Here is a 20,937-nt window from a genome sequence, read left to right as displayed (position 1 = left end):
CAATGAAGATCTATTGCTCCGAAGTTACCAAATAGTAATACTGACATTTCAGATTAATTAAAACTATATTTATTTTTGTGTAATTACTAGTATTTGCAGTTGAATTAATTTGGATGGATAAAGATTAAGGTACAATAATATTTTGGTGACTTTATGAATTAGATAATGTTTGATGAGCAGTGCCCTCATTCTTTCTAAGGGGCAATGTACTTCCATTTCAGATAATCAGTTTTTTATGAACTTTGGGAGAGTAATTGTAAATTAAACTCTTTTTGTATTATATAGGTATTCTGGAGACCTAAAGGCTTTTTTGCTGTGATCTATAAAATATGTTAGAACAATTTTACCCCCTTCCTTTTCACGTCTTCATAATGATGCATGTACAGCATTGGTTTTCACAATTTTTTTAAAGCCAAAGAATATTTCCAGAAGCCTAATCTAAGGAGAGAAAGGTATAGTGGGTTAAAGTGGGGAAGGAACCCCAAAGCTCTCTTCTTTGCAGAGTCCTGTAGCAGCCTCTGTGGCATATGTGGATTCCCTCACTTCAGGTTTGAAAACTACCAATTTTAAAACACTTTGTCCCCTAGAAGATCATGAAAGTAGAGCTACACTTTTTTTTAAAATTTGGGGGCAAATATGTTACCTTTTCCCCTGAGTTTAAGATAAAATACTTAAAAACACACAGACCTTTTGTAATTAGGTTTTTGATATTGTTAACCACCTATTATAAAAAGAATCAAAGCTTTTTTTTTTTTTTTTTTGAGTTATCAGTGAGTTGACAGAATATTTGCAATTTTACTTTCTCACTGCTTAATGGCCCTTGAGAGTATTGTATTAACTTAGAAAACATGGTCACACTAACCCTTGAAGCTAAAAAGTATATTTCTGACATTGAGAATAAAGAGTATAAATTTCCCTTAATTTTTATTTGTTTCTGTCCTTTATTGTGGAGTAGATCTCAGCACCTCTTTTGTTTTGTTCTCACCCTCGCCAATATGAGGAAACTACTAACTGCCTACCTAGACGCAGATTTCACAGAAACTTTAATTAGCCTGTTTTTAGTCGGCTCTCTTCAAGCTGTCTATTCAAATAGAACTTATAATCAGTTGGTTAAATGTCTTTTTAAAGAAATATTTTTACAAAAAGGACCTTTGAAATACTAGGAAGAATTAAAGTAAATCTTGTGAATGCTACAGTTATAGACCTATAAATTATGTTACTTAATAACATTCATTAAAATATACAAATGAAATAAAAATACAAAAAATACAAAATAAAAATTGAAATGGTCTTAAGTTCACTATTTCTTTGAAATTGTCTAATAAATCTGCTTTCTGCTGACGAGTTTAAATAATCCATAAAGAAGTCACTGAATCATGTGAAATGACTTTGTATCTTTATTCTTGCCTTGCCTTCATTAGAAATTTTTATTTCAATATTGATAACTTATCAAAATCTAAATTGATCTTAGGAAGAAAAATTTTAGTGCAATTATATTGAAAAAGTGTTTTTATTTCTAATTAGTTGTGATAGTATACATAGTTATCCTTAATTCCCCTAAATGATAACTTTAGAATATTATTGACCAAATATGTTTTTTATTTTTTTAAAAATGTACTGATTCAGGGCAGCGCCCGTAGCTCAGTGGGTAGGCGCCAGCCACATACACCGAGGCTGGCAAGTTTGAACCCAGCCCGGGTCAGCTAAAATCAACAGTGACAACTGCAACAAAAAAATAGCCAGGCATTGTGACAGGCGAGGCTGAGGCAAGAAAATTGCTTAAGCCCAAAAGTCTGAGGTAGCTGTGAGCTGTGACACCATGACACTCTACTGAGGGCAACATAGTGAGACTCTTTGTCTCAAAAAATAAATAAATGTACTGATTCAATTTAATTAAAATCTTATTTTAAAACAAATTTAAAGTTTAATTTATTTGGAGTTTTTAAGAGTTAGAAATTCCAATATTGTCTAGTTTTTCACATCATGTAATTGGATAAAAGAGGAAGTCTGGTTCACTCTTGTCCATTTTAGTAGGAGAAATGCTTCATAATACTTGCCTTAGTATGGATTTGGGTAATTGCTGTTTCTATTTTTAAGAAGAAAAGATCCAGAATAAAAATACCTACTGCTTATAAAAAGGTTATTTAGTTATAATTATAAGAGGAAGCCTGGCTTTGCCCTTGCTTTTGTTTTAATTTAACTGCAAAAAAATCTAAGCAATAACCTGTTACCTATCTTGAGTGTTTCTTTTTTCTTGTAGTAAATCTGGTCTCATTTGGCATTATTTTTTATTTCAACTGTGTGTTCCTTGTATAAGCCTTGCTCAGTCTGCATGACATTAGTGTTTCAGCCTGCTTTGTGTTTATTGATGGCTTCTTACATTTGAATGTTTACAATTGGCAACTCTCTTTAATAATAATTCAAATCAAATTGGATGATGTTATTTCTACAACATAATTAGAAATCTTTTCAAAGGTTCTTTTCGGGGTTTTTCGTTTATGAAACATTTATAACATAAAATGTCTTTTTGTTCTTGTTTATATAGAAGTGGTACACCATCCCCCAAAAGGACATCTGTAGGCTCCAGGCCACCAGCAGTAAGAGGCAGCAGAGATCGTTTTACTGGGGAATCCTACACAGTGCTAGGTAGGATAAAACAAAATAGTTCTTCATTATCTTAGATTAAAGGCATCACAGTCATGCTGGTGAACCTTCTGCTTACTTAGAGCTAGAGTGGCTACCTGTGAATTGAATGATTCTTTGCGGAAGTTTCTCCCTGTTAAAGCCTAATTACTTTGGTGGGGGCTTGGTGGGTTTAAATTGTCTTATTATTGATGCTTTTCAAATTCTTCAGCTTACATAATGTTCTCACTGTGTGTAAGTCTTGAGAGGGAATAGTAAGGAAGAAAATTCCTGAAGCATTGTATATTTAGAAAAATAATAATGAATATAAAAATAAAGGTACTATGCATTTAGTACAGTGGTTCTCAACCTTCCTAATGCTGTGGCCCTTTAATACAGTTCCTGTGGGTCGCAACTCACAGGTTGAGAACTGCTGATTTAGTGTCTGTGTGTGTGTTATGATTATTCTCATAGAAAGAGTACATGAATTAAACTTCTGTGCCATTTTGGGGACAAGTGATAGGTAAAACTATGTGACTCATTATGAAGAGATAAGAGTCAACTCTACTTCTCTGATTTCTTATAGGAGATACTGCTATTGAAAATGGACAACATTATTGGGAGGTCAAGGCCCAGAAAGATTGTAAATCCTACAGTGTGGGAGTAGCATACAAAACGTTGGGGAAATTTGACCAATTGGGAAAGACAAATGGTAGTTGGTGTATCCATGTCAACAACTGGCTACAAAACACATTTGCAGCAAAGCATAATAATAAAGTTAAAGCTTTGGATGTTGCTGTTCCTGAGAAAATAGGTGTATTTTGTGATTTTGATGGGGGTAAGTTTACTGATTTTCTTATAGGTTATATCATCATAGTTGCTTATATTTCATTGCTTTTCATTGGTAAGCATCTATGCAGAATTCCCTTTACTTTTGTGGTAATGACATTTCCCCCAACTAGACACAGACGTAATCTCAGTTCTAGAATTGACTGGAAGGGTGTGCGATAATGCCTATAGCTCTACAAAAGCCCTCCGTAAGAATATGCTAAACAAGTCTAAAAACTTTAATTTTAGTCTTCATCACTAAAGTTTCTTCTGTCCACTAAAATTCTTTCCTTAACCATGTTTATAACTTAATTTTTACAGTGTATTTCTTTTTACTTTCTTTTTTTTTAAATGAAATCATAGCTGTGTACATTAATGCAATTATGAGGTACAGTATGTTGGTTTTATATACAATTTGAAATACTTTCATCACACTACAGTGTGTTTCTTGAAGACTGGTTCTCATAGCAGAACATATGGCCCCTCACCAACAAAGGACAGTGATTTGTCAACACTATTTCTAGTAATACGAGTTAATAGCACCTTTGAGCTGCCTGATCCACTAGATTTTTTTTCATGAAGCTATGTCAAGTTTTCTTTTTCTTCTTCAGGTAGGCTGTTTAGGGGTTTTTTATTATTGTTTATAACTTAGATGAAGACTGTTTATCCTTTTTTTAGTTTCATCTTAATAGATTTGGCCACACTTTCCTTCCTGTTAACATCATCTAAAAATTAGCTTGAAAGAAAAAAAATTCATTTGATATTTATATTTTGAAAAAATTTTTTAAGCATTTTGAGTCAGTTATTTGATAAGTATTCTTTTTTTTTTTTTTTTAAGAACCTCAAGCTGTCACCCTGGGTAGAATGCTGTGGCATCACAGCTCACAGCAACCTCAAACTCCCGAACTCAAGCAATTCTCTTGCCTCCGCCTCCTAAGTAGCTAGGACTACAGGTGCCCACCACAACACCTGGCTTTTTTTTTTTTGGTTGTAATTGTCATTGTTGTTTGGCGGGCCAGGCTGGATTTGAACCCACCAGCTCAGGTGTTATGTGGCTGGCGCCTCAGCTGCTTGAGCCACAGGCACTGAGCTAGTTTCTTCTTTTCACCTTGGTAGGCCTTTTCTTTTCTTTTTTTTTTTTTCAGACAGAGTCTTACTTTGTTGCCCTTGGTAGAGTGCTGTGGCATCACAGCTCATAGCAACGTCCAGCTTGGACTTAGGTGATTCTCTTGCCTCAGCCTCCCGAGTAGCTGGGACTACAGGCGCCTGCCACAATGCCCAGCTATTTTTTTTTGTTGCAGTTTGGACGGGGCCGGGTTTGAACCCGCCACCCTTGGCATATGGGGCCGGTGCCCTACTCACTGAGCCACAGGCACTGCCCACTGATAAGTATTCTTTTTTTTTTGTAGAGACAGAGTTTCACTTTATTGCCCTCGGTAGAGTGCCGTGGCGTCACACAGCTCACAGCAACCTCCAACTCCTGGGCTTAGGCGATTCTCCTGCCTCAGCCTCCCGAGTAGCTGGGACTACAGGCGCCCACCACAACGCCCGGCTATTTTTTTGTTGTTGCAGTTTGGCCGGGGCTGGGTTTGAATCTGCCACCCTCGGTATATGGGGCTGGCGCCCTACTCACTGAGCCACAGGCGCCGCCCTGATAAGTATTCTTAATGGTCATCCAATTTATAAAATTTTGAAGATGACATAATATTGAACTAAAGTAATTGCCCTACGTGTTTCTCTCCACGTTGACACTTTAAACTAATAATACCACATTTTATCATTTTAAGTAACATTGTATCTGAATAATTCTATGAGCTATCAATTTAATTATTTTAAAAAGGACAAAAAGTTTAATTTTGCCTTGCATTTTTATTACTCACTTTGAATCAAATAAATCATTTTCCTCAGGATAAGTGGCAGATTTATTAGCTCACTTCTTTTCTTTTTTGACATCAAGACATTTCCTTATCTTCTTCTCTTTCCTTTGTCATAAGCTGTTGTTCCACAAAGATAGTAGTGAGAAGTAATTGTTAGCCTAGAGCATAGGGCACAGCAAAGGGAAGTTGGAATGTAGAATAGGATCAGGTCCTTAAGAGCCTTGAAAAATAATACTAGACTGGTATTTATAAATAAAGTAATGGGGAAGGGTGGGTCTGCACATTTTAGACTATATTAGAGAGTGAATGGTTAAAGATAGAAGACATTGCAAGTTTAGACAGCATAAGACTTTTTAGAGGAGATCTTCAAAAAATGTAGGTTAGAACCATGTCTGTTTTTTTAACTATTAAATCTTTATTGTCTGGCAAATGCATTTCATAATTACTGTTTGTTGAGTGATTGGTAAAAAGGACCTGAGCCATGGTGAGTCAAGAATAGAGTCGATGCTTTGAAAATAAAATTTGTAGGACTTGGGCGGTGCCTGTGGCTCAAGGAGTAGGGCGCCGGTCCCATATGCCGGAGGTGGCAGGTTCAAACCTAGCCCTGGCCAAAAAAAAAATTTGTAGGACTTAGCAACTAAATATGGATTGGGGATGGGATAAGAGTTGAAGATGACTTCGAGGTTCCAGTCAATGTGACTTTGAGGATGACAGTACTGGGGGGAATGAGATGGCGGCAGGACAACCATGTAGTATATTTAGCAAGCATTTAGAAATTTAGTGCCACAACTCAGAAGCATAGTGGAGCTGAAGCTAAACCTTCGAGACATCACAGAATGGCTACTGAAGATTGCATACAACAATGCAGTTAAGCATTACTGTTGTGTTGTTTACTAACTTTGTGATCATATGTGGATTGCCTAATATTTTAAGGTAATGCCATGCACCTAGTGCTTTAATGGTGTCTATAAATGTTAGTTTCTTTTCCTCTTTGGTTGCAGATGATTTATTTAAACAATTGTGTTCCAATGGGGTTGGTCAGGGGCAGACTGCACCAAAAGGTTTTTCATATATCTGTGTAAATGTTACAACAGAACATGTGAAAAACATTCTCGTCCCCTCTCCATCACTGGAAAGTTACTGTGTTAAGAGAGCCTTGTAGAGAGAAAAGAGCCTGGACAAAGCAGCTGCATGTAGAAGTAAAAGGAAGAGTTAGAAGATATCACCAGGGTTAAGGTACAAACCAAGAGAATAGTCATCAGAGAAGAGTTTCAAGAAGACATAACAGCTGTAAGGAGCCATCAGGTTAGACATTAGGAGACCAGACAGTTATTTTGGGACATGATCTTGTTGAAAGACATACTGTGAGGGGATTTAAAAAATTAACAAAGTTTAAGCAATGATGACTATGCCGAGATTTCAGAGACTGGAGTAAAGAGTAGAAGACAGGGTTTTAATACAGTCAACCTTAAATGGTGATAGGATTTGGATAGAGAAGTTGCTTATACATAGTAAAAATGAAGAGGAAGAAATGGCCTTAGTTTTTACTGGGATAATAAAACCATTTGTTAAATATTAATAAAAGAAGGAAATAGTTTATAGTTGAGTAAGTAGAGTAGAGCCAGATTATGAACGCATTATGGAGGTCTTGACAAGTAGAGGAAGAAAACTGGATTGGGCTCTTCCTTAAGTGTGCTTACTACTGATTTGCAGCTGAGTACAAGTAAATCCAGTCCTTAATGCCAAAATATGCAGTTTTTTTTTTTTTTGCATGATTGTATGTTAGACCGTATCAGATGTGTTTTTGTATAATAAACGGGACTTTTTCCCCCCCTTTTAGGTCAACTTTCTTTCTATGATGCAAACTCAAAACAGTTGCTGTATTCCTTTAAGACAAAATTTACTCAACCAGTACTACCTGGTTTCATGGTTAGTACCTAATTTATATTCATTTGGTTTGACAACTTTAGGGGCGATAATTTATATTGTATATTTGGAGAAGCAGAATATCCTATTTTTACTTCCTGTTCCTCTTTCTTTCCCCAGTTCATCCTCTCCAGAATCTGTGATTGTCTGTATATTTTTGGTGTATTTTATTGAAGTCATTGTTAATACATAAAAGTACACAAGTCATAGCATGTAGTTTGGTGCATTTTCATAGGACTGCACTCACTTTTATAAGCAGCACCTTCATCAAAAAATAGAATATTACCAGAACCTCAGAAGCACCTTCGTGCCCATTTCTAGTCCCTAATGGCCCTCCACTAAAGGGTAAAACCATTATGAGTGATTTCTATTTGGGGGTTTTCACAAATAGAATTACTATGAATGTTCTTGGTCATATCTTATGGAATATGTACATATTTCCATTGAGTATAGACCTAAGAGTGGGGTTGCTAGATCATACGGTATATAGGATAATCAACTGTAGTAGATACTACGAAAGAGTTTTCATATAGTGTCGTCATAGTGTGTTGCAATCTGCAATTCCTGGGCTCTATTCATGTATTTTATGCATCCATTCACTAGTTGAAGGACATTTAGGTTTTACTAGTTTTGGGCAATTATGAATCAAGTCACTCTAAACATTTACATATGAGTTTTTATGTGAACATATGTTTTCATTTCTCTTGGGTAAGTACCTAAGAACAGTAATAAGGTTGCTGGATTCCATGGAAAGTGTATGTTAAACTTTTAACTACCAAAATGTTTTCCAAAGTGACTGTACCATTTCTACATTCCTATTAGCAATATATAAAATTTCATCACATCCTTGCCATTATTTGATATTGTCAGGTTTTTTTGTTGTTGTTAAGCCATTTTAATAGGTGTGTAAGTGTTCATTGTGGGTTTTTAAAATTTCAGTAATTCAAATGTTACACAGATAAATTGTGTAATGCTGAAGTCAGAGCTTGTAGTGGGACCTATAATTGTCCCAATAGGTAGATTTTAATCCCTCACCCTTCATTGTGTTTTTATTTGCACTTTCCTCAAGACAAATAATGTTGAACATCCTTTCATGTGCTTTTTTGCCATTCACGTCATTTCTTCGGTGAAGTACCTGTTAAAATCCTTTGCTCATTTTTCTTTTTTCTTTGCTCATTTTTTAAGAGTTATTTGTTTTCTTATAATTTTTATTTTATACACTTCGAATATCAATCTCTTTTTTTAATTCCAATGGTGTATTCTTTTTTTATTGTTTGGGATTCTTTGAGAGTACATGGAATTAGGTTACACTTTTTAATGGCTAAATAGTATTCCATGGTGTACATATACCACAGCTTGTTGATCCATTCCTGGGTTGGTGGGCATTTAGGTTGTTTCCACATTTTGGCAATTGTAAATTGAACTGTGATAAACAAGTCTAGTGCAGATGTCCTTACGATAAAATGATTTTTTTTCTTCTGGGTAGATGCCCAGTAATGGGATTGCAGGATCAAATAGGAGGTCTAATTTGAGTTCTTTGAGGATTTTCCATACTTCCTTCCAAAAAGGAAGTATTAGTTTGCAGTCCTACCAGCAGTGTAAAAGTGTTCCCTTCTCTCCACATCCAGGCCAACATCTGTAGCTTTGAGACTTTGTGATGTGGGTCATTCTCACTGGGGTTAGGGATATCTCAGGGTGATTTTGATTTGCATATCTCTTTTAGGGATGATGAGCATTTTTTGTGTTTGCTAGCCATTGGTCTGTCTTCTTTAGAGAAGGTTCTATTCATGTCTCTTGCCCGGTGATATAAGGGATTGTTGGCTCTTTGTTGATTAATTTGAATTCTCTGTACATCCTAGTTACCAAGCTTTTGTCTGATTCATAATATGCAAATATCTTTTCCCATTCTGAAGGTTGTATGTTTGCTTTGGTTATCTCCTTAGCTGTATAGAAGCTTTTCAGTTTAAGTCCCATTTGTTTATTATTGTTGATGTTGCAATTGCCATGGAAGTCATCTTCATAAAATCTTTCCCCAAGCCGATATCTTCAAGTGTTTTCCCCATACTTTCTTTGAGGATTTTTATTGTTTCATGCCTTAGATTTAAATCTTTTGTCCATCTGGAATCAGTTTTTGTAAGTGGTGAGAAGTATGGGTCCAATTTCAGTCTTTTATATGTGGTTATCTAGTTGTCCCAGCACCATTTATTGAATAGGAATTCTTTTCCCCAGTGTATATTCTAGTTTGGTTTATCAAAGATCAAATGGCTGTAAGATCTTAGTTTCATCTCATAGTTTTCTGTTTGGTTCCAAATGTTTATGTCTTTATTTTTGTGCCAGTAGCATGCTGTTTTGATCACTGTGGCCTTGTAGGATAGCCTAAAGTCTGGTAGGGTGATACCCCCAGCTTTGTTTTTATTACTAAGAATTGCCTTGGCTATATGGAGTTTTTTCTGGTTCTATACCAAACGAAGATTTATTTTTTCCAAATCTTGAAAGTATGATGTTGGTATTTTAAGGGGGTTGCACTGAATCTGTAGATTGCAGATTTAACAATGTTGGAAAGTATAGACATTTTAACAATGTTGATTCTTCCCAGCCGTGAGCATGATATGTTCTTCCATTTGTTAATATCTTCTGCTCTTTCTTTTCTTAGGGCTTCATAATTTTAATAGAGGTTCTTCACCTCTTTTGTTAGGTATATTTCTAGGTATACCATTCTGGTTTTTTTTTTTGAAGCTACTGTGAAGGGAATTGTGTCCTTTATTTGCTTCTCAACTCGGCTGTTTTTGACATATACAAAGGCTACTGGTTTGTGGACGTTGATTTTATATCCTGAGACATTGCTGTATTTTTTTTTTTTTTTGATCACTTCCAGGAGTCCTATAGTTGAGTCTTTGGGGTTCTCTAGGTATAAGATCATATAGTTGGCTAAGAGCAAGAGTTTGACCCTGCGACCATTTGGATACCCTTTATTTCCTTCTCTTGTCTGATAGTATTGACTAGAACTTCCAGCACTACATTGAATAGTAGTGGCAATAGAGGACAACCTTGTCTGGTTCCAGTTCTAAGTGGAAAAGCTTTCAGTTTTATTCCATTCAATATAACATTAGCTGCGGGTTTGTTGTAGATGTTTTCGACCAGTTTAAGAAATATGCCACCTATGCCTGTATTCTTAAGTGTTCTAATTTGAAAAGGATGCTGAATTTTATTGAATGCTTTTTGTGCATCTATTGAGAGGATCATATGGTCTTTGTTTTTGCCTCTGTTCATATAGTGAATTATGTTTATGGACTTGTGTATGTTAAACCAGCCTTGCATCCATGGGATGAAACCTGCTTGATGGTGATGTATGATTTTTTTTTTTTAATGTAAAAAAAATGTATAGCTATATTCTATTTGCTAGCATTTTAGTGAGAATTTTTGCGTCTATATTCATTAGTGAAATTGGTCTGAAGTTCTACTTTTTACTTGGGTCTTTTCCTGGTTTTGGTATCAGGGTGATGTTTGCTTTGTAGAATGTGTTGGGGAAGATTCCTTCCTTCTCAGTTTTTGGGAATAATTTCTGCAGTATGGGTATAAGCTTTTCTTTGAAGGTTTAATAGAATTCTGGTGTGAAGACATCTGGACCAGGGAATTTTTTTATTGGGAGATTTTTTTATTCTTTCTTCAATCTCAGTGTTTGAAATTGGTGTGTTCAATGTAACTCTAGGGACTAGGGAGAAAGTGTGATTCCTGGTATTAATTTCTTCCACATTGTCAAATTTCTGGGAATAGATTTTCTTGTACTTAGAGATGATCTGTTGTATCTCTGTGGCATCTATTGTTATTTTCCCTTTATCATTTCTGATACAGGTTATTAGAGATTTTACTTTTCTGTTTCTAGTTAATCTGGCCAAAGGTTTATTGATTTTATTTATTTTTTCAAAAAACCAAGTTTTTATTTCATTAATTTTCTGGATTTTTTTTTTTTGTTTCCAATATCATTAATCTCTGATTTAATTTTGGTTATGTCTTTTCTTCTGCTGGGTTTAGGATTAGATTGTTCTTTTATTTCCAGTTCTGTAAGATGGTTCATGAGTTTGTTGATGCTCTCTCTGTGTTTTGAATGTAGGCATCTAATGCTATAAATTTCCCTCTTGAGATTACTTTTGCTATATTCCACAGGTTTTGGTAACTTGTGTCTTCATTGTTTTTATGTTTGAAGAATTTAATGATTTCCTCCTTTATCTCTTCCTGAACCCAACTATCATTCAGCATAAGGTTGTTTAATTTCCATGCCTTTGTTTGGGGATGAATGTTTTTGTTGGAGTTGAGTTCTACCTTTATTGTCCTATGGTCTGAGAGGATACAAGGTACAATTTCTATTCTTTTAATTTTGCTGAGATTTGATTTGTATCCTAGAATGTTATCTGTTTTGGAGTATGTTCGATGGGCTGATGAGAAAAATGTATATTCTTTAGCTTTGGGATGATTTGTTCTGTATCTGTCTATTAATACCATTTGTTCTGGGGTCACATTTAAGTCCTTTATTATATCTTTGTTTAGTTTCTGTATAGAGGATCCATCCAGTTCTGTCATAGGGGCGTTAAAGTCCCTGACTATTATGGTGTTATGGGATATCATATAGCTCAGACCACTTAAGGTCTGTTTTGTAAATCTGGGAGCATTTAAGTTGGGTGCATAAATATTTAAAATTAAAATGTCTTCTTATATTGTTTCTTTGACCAGTATGAAGTGTCCATCTTTGTGTTTCTTAACTTTAGTTGCTTTAAATCCACTTGTATCTGAGAATGAGATTGAAACCCCTCCTCTGATTTCCATTTGCTTGAAATACTGTCTTCCATCCCTTAACCCTGAGTCTTGATTTGTCCTTTAAGGCTAGGTGTGGCTCCTGGAGATAGCATCTGAATGGCTTGTGCTTTTTTATACAATAAATCAGCTTGCACCTCTTCAGTGGGGAATTCAATCCACTGACATTTATTGAGGTAATTGATAAGTGTGATAGAGTTCTAGTCATCTTATTTTGTGAAGGTCGTTATGTAGTTTTATCTTTTGTGCCCGGGGGAAGCTAAGTTTTGACCTTTAGCTTCTGGGTGTTTACTTTGCTGGTGGTGGAAGCTAAGTTTTGACCTTTAGCTTCTGAGTGTTTACTTTGCTGGTGGGCCTTTGTGATGGTCAGTGTTGAGAATAGGTCTAAGTATTTCCTGTAGAGCTGGTCTTGTTGTGGCAAATGTCCTCAGTGTTTGGATATCTGCAAAAGGCTTGATTTCTCCATCAATTTTGAAGCTTAGTTTAGCAGGATACAGAATTCTGTATGAAAATTGTTTTGTTTAGGAATGTTGTAGGTGGGCTTGACGCCTGTAGCTCAGCACCTAGCGCCCCGGCCACTTACACCAGAGTTGGCAGGTTCGAACCTGGCCCGGGCCTGCCAAACAATGACAACTACAACAAAAAAATAGCTGGGCATCGTGGCGGGCACCTGTAGTCCCAGCTACTTGGGAGGCTGAGGCAAGAGAATCGCTTAAGCCCAAAAGTTTGAGGTTGCTGTGATCTGTGACACCATGGCTCTCTACTGAGGGTGGCATAGTGAGACTCTGTCTCAAAAAAAAAAAAAAAAAAATGTTGTAAGTAGGTGACCATTCTCTTCTGGGTTGGAAAGTTTCAGTTGAAAAGTCTGCTGTTCTCCTTATGGCTCTGCCTCTGTAGGTCAGTGGACGCTTACTCCTGGATTCTCTTGCCTCGGCCTCCCGAGCAGCTGGGACTACAGGCGCCCGCCACAACACCCAGCTATTTTTTGGTTGCAGTTTGGCCGAGGCTGGGTTTGAACCCGCTACCCTCGCTATATGGGGCCAGTGCCCTACTCACTGAGCCACAGGCGCCCCCGCAAAATTTTCTCTTTCATCTTGACTTTGGATGGGTTCATTATGATGTGTCTTGGAAAAGCTCTGTTTGAGTTGAGATGACTCAGGGTTCAATATCCATCTAAAATGAGTGTGTTGGGATCTTTACTAAAACTTGATAAGTTTTCATTTATGATAGTCTCCAGGAGGACTTCCATTCCTTTGGGACAATCTTCTTCCCCTTCAGAGATCTTTATTATTTGTGTGTTTGAAGGCTTCAGAGAGTCTTGTAGTTGTCTAAGTGACTGTTCTGCTTTCTCTCTCCTTTTCTGCCTCTTTAACTACCTGAGTTAACGTGAACACTTTGAGGTTCTTTTTCATGATTTAATCTATTTTTGATACCTTGTACTGCATCTTTACATTCCCTCATTGTCGCCTTAATTTCCTTAAGCTCTGCCATATCCTTCCTATAGTCTACATATCTGTCATCTGTCTTTTGGTTTTGTCTTTTTATTTTCTTGTCCATTCCCTTTATTGTCTTTGTCTTCCATATTTTAAATCCCCTTTCTGTCAAATCTATTAATTCTTTATAGGGGGAGTCTTCTGTAGTAGTTGCCTCATGGTTCCTTTGAGGAATTGCTCTGTTTTGGTTTTTCATGTTGCCTGAATTTTTCTGTTGGTTCTTCCTCATATGTGCTTTCTTCGTGTTCACCCTTGTCCTCCTTTTTCCTTCTCACTGCCTCCTTTCCTTCAAATTACCTTGTCTCAGAGCTTAGGTACTGAAATGGCCTCTTGGTATAAAGCCAAAATGGATATGAATCCTTTATTAAATATATGCCTTGCAAATATTTTCTCCTTGTTTGTGGCTTGCTTTTTTGTTTTCTGAATGTTTCAAAGAGAAATGTTCATTTTGATATGAAGTATAATTCAAAATGAATTTTCTTTTATGAGTGACACTACACTGAACTCGAGGTCACAAAGATTTTCTCCTGTTTTCTTGAAGTTTTACAGTTTTAGGTTTTACATTTAGATCTATGATCCATTTTGAGTTAATTTTTATAGTACAAGGTATGTCTTGAGGTTCATTTGTTTGCATAGGGATAACTAACTGATCCAATACAAAAAGACTAATGTTTCTCCTCTGATTTGCCTTTGCATTTTTGTGCTAGATATTTTTTTGTGTGTGCTAGATGTTTTGAGTAAATATTTTTCTAAATCACTTAAATAATTTCAAAAAAAGTAATACAGTAAGTTTATAGTCAGAGGTTGCTTTTGTATTTTGGGAGTTGTCATTACTGAGCCTGCTAGTTTAGAAAATTTAGAATGTTAACTGGATAACTTTAAATTTCACAGGTCAGTAGATTCTTTGGTACAATAACTTAGTAGATAGTGAACACTTAAGAGTAAAATTGAAAGTAGGAATACTTAAACAACTTCTACAATTTCCCTTCCTTTAAGTTTGTGTCTGCTGTGTACATGGTAGTTGATAATAGTTTAAATGATCCATATTTTCATATTTTAATTCTTATAACTCTGTTCCAAATCTGTTATTTTTTAGTATATTAAATCCTAGTTGCTTTGTTCACAAGCAAAACAGTTTCATCTTCTGTTAAGTGTATTTATATTTGTGATAATTAATAGAACATGGCAAGCATGTCTGGTTGTTGTTATTTGTATTTTTCTCAGAAGTCCTTAAAGAATTTTAAAGAAGTTTTTATTGTTAACTATATAGAGGAAAAAAAATAGTAGATTTTACTCTTAACAGAAGGGTGTTACATTCCTATGGTCTCGGGCTACCTCTCATTATCAAAACCCAAAGCACAGTTGAGATAAGGAAGTTGGTTTTTTATATGCTTTTGGTTAGGAAGTTTAATATCAGTAATGAAAGCCATATCATTAATCTAATTTAGTCTCTAGATTTCTGTAGCCCTGGTTCTAATCTTGGGTATGCAGTTCCATTGGGTACTGCTACCACAGAGACTTCCTCTGGCCTCTGTGGTTCTAGGGAAGTTCTGAGTTAGCCTTTCCACATCCCAGCTCATAGATGAAGGTTCTTAGTTTGGGACTTGTTGATGTTCATATATTTGCCATTTTGCCTTTCAAATGGAAATTTAAGAATCACTGAAATTCTAATTTGATTTGAATCTCACTGAGTCTTTGTTTTTGTGTTTTCTTAGGTTTGGTGTGGTGGACTTTCTTTGAATACTGGGATGCAGGTTCCAAGTGCTGTGAGAACACTTCAAAAAAGTGAAAATGGAATGACTGGTTCAGCAAGCAGCCTGAACAATGTTATCAGTAATGTCTAAATATTTTTACCCTCCCTCTTGCTTGGGGTGGCCTTTTCTGTGCAGTTACTAATGACAGAAATATGTGAGTGGTTGAAAATAAGATTTGCTATGTTCTGCTTTGAAGCCTGGAATCTGTTAGCATTAAGCATCTAGTATGAGGCATTTGCAGGAACTTACTGTGCAATATCATAGAAGCAAGCAGATATCAATCAAGAAACTTAATGTCTTGAAGAGTAAATGGGGAATAAGGCAGTGCTTAAATATTTACACAGAAACCCATTTTTGTGTTTCTTGGATTACTTTGGCTCTTCCAGTGTGTTTAATTATATATGGTAACCCTTGGGCCTGGGGTGAAAAGCTTCTAAAGTTTGCCTTCATTCCTCTATATTTTCACTTTTCTATTTCATCACTACTTATTATTTAGTTCTTATACTGAAGCTTTGTGGCTCAGTGAGTAGGGCGCCAGCCCCATATGCCGAGGGTGGCGGGTTCAAACCCAGCCCCGGCCAAACGGCAACCAAAAAATAGCCGGGCGTTGTGGCGGGCGCCTGTAGTCCCAGCTGCTCGGGAGGCTGAGGCAAGAGAATCGCGTAAGCCCAAGAGTTAAGAGGTTGCTGTGAGCCGTGTGACGCCACGGCACTCTACCGAGGGCAGTACAGTGAGACTCTGTCTCTACAAAAAAAAAAAAAAAAAAAATAACATACAACATAAGGTTTTCTAAAAACTAAAATCATTGGTTGGGGGTAATAGAAGAGTTTTCTTACCATGGTATATTTTTTTCCCTTTTATAAATGAATTTCACAAAATTATTCTCTTGTTTATTGACTAGATCACATATCATTTTCTTTTGTCCAAAATATTGTGATTTTTCTCTTGCGGGTTTCTTTTTCTTTTTTTTTTTTTTTCAGTTACCCCATAATACATCCTATCTTGTGGTTTTAATTCAAAACAGAATGGAGAGGAACAATTTGTAGATATATAACAGCTTAAAATCACTCAAATTTTAGTTTTTTCCCTGCTGTACTAACACAGTAACAAAGAGGCATTCCTTATATGTTGCCCTATTTAATTAGACTTCTTTTCATTCTATCACTTTGGATTATGGGTAGTATTTTTTTTCTTTTTTTGTTTTATAGGCGCCGGCCACAAGGCCTAGCTATTTTTTTTGTTGTTGCGGTTTGACCGAGGCCAGGCTTGAACCTGCCACCCTCGGTATAGGGGGCTGGCGCCCTACTCACTGAGCTATAGGTGCCGCCCGATGGGTAGTATTTTTTAAAGACTTATATTATTTTGTTCTCGGGATTAGTCCCACCTTCAATAGTTACCTTTGGTGAAGTTCTCACTCAATGTTGGCACTAACTGATAATAATGATGCTGATTTTTAACATCTCCAGTAGGAATGAAAGCATATGAAAGTTATATAGAAGGTAGAAAAACCTACGCTACTCAACTTTTATCTAAGAAGGATAAATTATAAAGGGAGGTATGTAAAACTATTCTTTACTGAAGTAATATATATTTTCTTTTTAATAAAACATGGAATGATTTAAACAGTTGTTTTTAGAAAAAACGTACATATCTCTGACTTAATTGGCATAAGAATTTTTCAAACAACCCTCAGAGTATAGATTTTTCTCATTACTTTTGTTAAAAGAATGTAATTTTTTTTTTTTTTTTTGTAGAGACAGAGTCTCACTTTATGGCCCTTGGTAGAGTGCCGTGGCCTCACACAGCTCACAGCAACCTCCAACTCCTGGGCTTAAGCGATTCTCTTGCCTCAGCCTCCCGAGTAGCTGGGACTACAGGCGCCCGCCACAACGCCCGGCTATTTTTTGGTTGCAGTTTGGCCGGGGCCGGGTTTGAACCCGCCACCCTCGGTATATGGGGCCGGCGCCTTACCGACTGAGCCACAGGCGCCGCCCCTAAAAGAGTGTAATTTTTCCAAAATCCACAGTTTCCCCAAACTTGGGGAAAATATGTTAATAAGTAAAAACCGTTTGTTGTTGAGCAGAACATAATTATTCTTAAAAAATTGATTAAAATTTGTAACTCAGGTCCATTGAGCCAAACTGAAAGTTGTAATTACAGAATCTTAAGAATTCCTTAGACATTTTGAAGAGGTCTGACTTTGTATTTTTTCTTAATTTTTGAAGCTTTTAATTTCTTTTGTTGATATTCTTTAGTTCTCATTTTAAATATCTTATGGTGTGAAGTCTTCTCCCAAGAAGTGACCATTTCTGCTTACATTTAAGTTGCATAAAGGCCTGTGTAATAATTCATTCTCTTAAAATTGACTACTTACAGATAGGATTTTTTTTCATTCATGAAACAAATCTAAATAAGGTTTTATTTGAACTGGAGTATCATTTTTCCAGAGGATATTCATCTCTGTACTATTATCTGATGACATACTGGTAATTTGAACGACTATATGGCAGCTTATAAAATGAAGTATGCCAATAGATGTTCTTTTGATTCTCCAAACAGAATTTTGGTTTTTGTTCCTCACAGAGATTTTGGAAGAAATCTTTGGATGTTCTATTCCCTGTACAGGGGCTATTCCAGGTACTAAGAAAAGAGGAAGTTTTAATTCCCTTTTCATAGGCTTACACTTGAAAGCAGTATTTTAGTAGTCAAGTTGCTTTATGTGAATTTTAGTATATTTTAGCCAAAATGACACAGAAAAGGCCAGATGTTCTTGTAGAAAAAATTTTACTATTATGTCTTATATCATTGTGTCTTCTCATTAATTCAGTGCCTTTTTCCTCTAAGCATACTCTTGCTCCATGCCCAATGCACTGTCAACTGATACTTAAGCCAGAAAGCATACTGTTATAGTGGTGAGGACCTTCTGTTTCAGGGGCATGGGCAAATGAATATATTAATCAGGGGCTGGAGGAGCGCATGTGATTCTTGTGCTAATGTCATCATTTGAAACTCTTCATAAAAAATTTTCTAATATTCATTTGGAAAATATTAATTTCACTGGGGAGATTTCATTCTGAAAGATTTTGTAGTAATAAATATAAATGTAGTAAATCCAGAGTCCCAAGTTCTCATCGTATGTTAATACATGATATTAAATTATACTACTGTCACTTCAAAATAATAATTTGAGGATTTCCTCTTACTGCACTTCTTCTTTAAAGGTCTTTACAATTAGAAAACAAAACGTGTGTTTTTTTAATTTGTTAAGTTAAACTAGAGAAAGTTTGTCACCCTCATTTCCAAACTGAAAAATAATCAAATATAGTGCCTATTTAAATAGTCTCAAAATAAGGTAACTGTTAACTTGACCATAATATATAACATTCTCATTGACATCTGAATTTAAAAATATTACACTCTTTTAGTCTATTTAATATATTGTGGAAAGTTGGTAAACACTTTCAAACATTCTTTCCTGCTTATTTTTGTTTTGACTGGTCAAACATGATTGCTTTCTATAAAGGAATGCATGAGAGGTTGACTATCATGGATGCATCATAGTGTAAAAAACTTGCTTTATAAGAACATGTGTTTAGTATCATTTCTCTTTTAGCAGTTGAATTACAATCTAGTTTTATTAAACTGGATAAAGAAATGAAGGAACTGCCTTAAGCACTTTAGAAAAAGAGTTTTACAATTTACTTTGACTCTTTTGGCTAACTACATCATATTACGTCTTTAACTTACGGTAAATATGTAGATACCAAACATTTAATAACTAATGCACATAGAAATTTAATATACCACAGTTCTTTTAGTGTTCCAGGTATAGGTAAACTATACGGAACATGGCTGTTTGTACAAGGGTTTAATTGATCTATCTCTACCATTTTGACATCCGTCTCTACCAAACTGAAATGCTGCTGTATGACTGGAGTTGGCCTACTTACTCTGTTCTGCAAATAGTAATTTTTCCCCCAAGTTATAAGAAGATACTGGCTTGCTTTTATTTATTCACTTATGAAATTAAAGCATGAACAATATCATAAATAATTTGATTTTTTTTTTTTTTTTGGTGACTGATCCTTAGTGGTTTAAACAATAAAAGTAAATATTTGTAATGAAATTTTTTAATTAGGCTAAGATATTCTGTTTCATGACTTATCTAAAGTTTTTCCTCTATATACTTTTTCCATAAATTTATTTATGTATTTTTAATGTTTCTTTTGGAAATAAGTGGAGAAAAATTGGAAAAGGAAAGGGTGTCCATGAAGTTCGTGTACAATTTGAATTGCACACAAACTTTATGGACACCCTATATAAAGAAAATGATTATTTCAAAGAGTATTAATTTTTAAAGTATGGTATAGACTTCTTACTATAAAATATGTGATTCTAGGCTAAAAAAATTGACAGTATTTTCAAATCATAATTATTTTTTAACAGACATATTTACTAAATCAGTGTCCATTCATTGGCTAATTCATACAGTAATTACTTGAATTGTACAGCAGTCAAAATTATATTACTTTGTATTCTTGTTTGCAAAGCTAGTGAAGTTTGACTTACTTTGCACATAGTTCTTCTGCTTTTGACAGTTTGTATCTTAAAAATAATGTTCTGCTAATAAGTTCAAAATAAGTTTGTATAGTTCATCAGAAAAAATACAAATTAATTGCATATGAAATGGTTCACTTTTATATAGCCACATAAAATGGGGCTGAAAAGGTTTCTTTTTTGATTTTATTTTTACATTGGATATATTCTTATAGGGAAATGTATGGCTGGCACAAATTTATTCAGTATCCAGGTAACCATAAATTATTTGTTATTTTGAACCAAAATATATATTTTATAATGCTGGCACTGGAGTATTATAAGAGATCATGAATGTTTTCTTAATCATCACAGAAAGATTACCTCATTTTCAGTAAAGTTTTGGTTTTATGTGTATCTTACAGTATTCACATTCTGCAGTTATGTGTGATTCTGATGTATAATAATTTTGTTATCAGGAATATTTGATTAACCTAAATACTGTAAGCATTTTGAATTAGTTGGCATTTCCATGGGTTACATTTGATATATGTTTTCATTGAAAATATACTGTTGGACATACTGAATAAATGTTAATATTGGCTTATAAATAAATACTAGAAATTGCCATAGAACTTTTCTCCTCAGACTACCTAGTTATTAAAGTAAAAGATTGTTTATTATTTTTAGATCAATATAAGGTACTGACTTCTAATTCATAATCATTTAAGCTATGTTAAATTTAAACTGATATGTTTTTTTAATGGTACCCATTCAGTGTTAGTTAGTTGGTCCTTGGGAGTGGAACGTAGAGGATTTCACAGTACGTATGGCAGAAGGTAGGTAGGTGAATGTGTTTGTTTTGGCTTGGAGCTCATTAAGTTTGGACTAATTTAAAATAAGTCAAATTATAAGTGATTGGTAAAAGCCATTTTTGTTAGTATTGGAACTTTCTGGAGAGCATAAGGGCTATAAGAATGAATAATTTTTTTTTTTTTTTAACATTTTCAGTATATCTAAGGTACCAAAGCACTGAATCTAATTTACCTTTTAAGGGAGTCACTTTAAAATCAACTTTATAACTAATTCATA

General features: G+C 35.1%; 1 protein-coding gene across 1 annotated transcript in view; it reads left to right on the top strand.

Moving 5' to 3' along the window:
• The window catches only part of FSD1L (fibronectin type III and SPRY domain containing 1 like), a 95,668-nt gene extending 79,837 nt beyond the window's left edge, over positions 1-15,831 (top strand). The window contains exons 12-15 of the mRNA XM_053566935.1: positions 2,546-2,646; positions 3,209-3,460; positions 7,168-7,256; positions 15,271-15,831. Of these exons, the coding sequence (XP_053422910.1) occupies positions 2,546-2,646; positions 3,209-3,460; positions 7,168-7,256; positions 15,271-15,399 (571 nt within the window). The 3' untranslated portion in view covers positions 15,400-15,831. The remainder of the gene's footprint in view (positions 1-2,545; positions 2,647-3,208; positions 3,461-7,167; positions 7,257-15,270) is intronic.
• The last annotated feature ends 5,106 nt before the right edge of the window (positions 15,832-20,937 follow it).

This window comes from Nycticebus coucang, chromosome 2, assembly GCF_027406575.1.
Source record: "Nycticebus coucang isolate mNycCou1 chromosome 2, mNycCou1.pri, whole genome shotgun sequence".
Classification (NCBI taxonomy): domain Eukaryota; kingdom Metazoa; phylum Chordata; class Mammalia; order Primates; family Lorisidae; genus Nycticebus; species Nycticebus coucang.
Note: the sequence above shows the minus strand (reverse complement) of the source record. Positions and strands in the feature narration are given on the sequence as shown.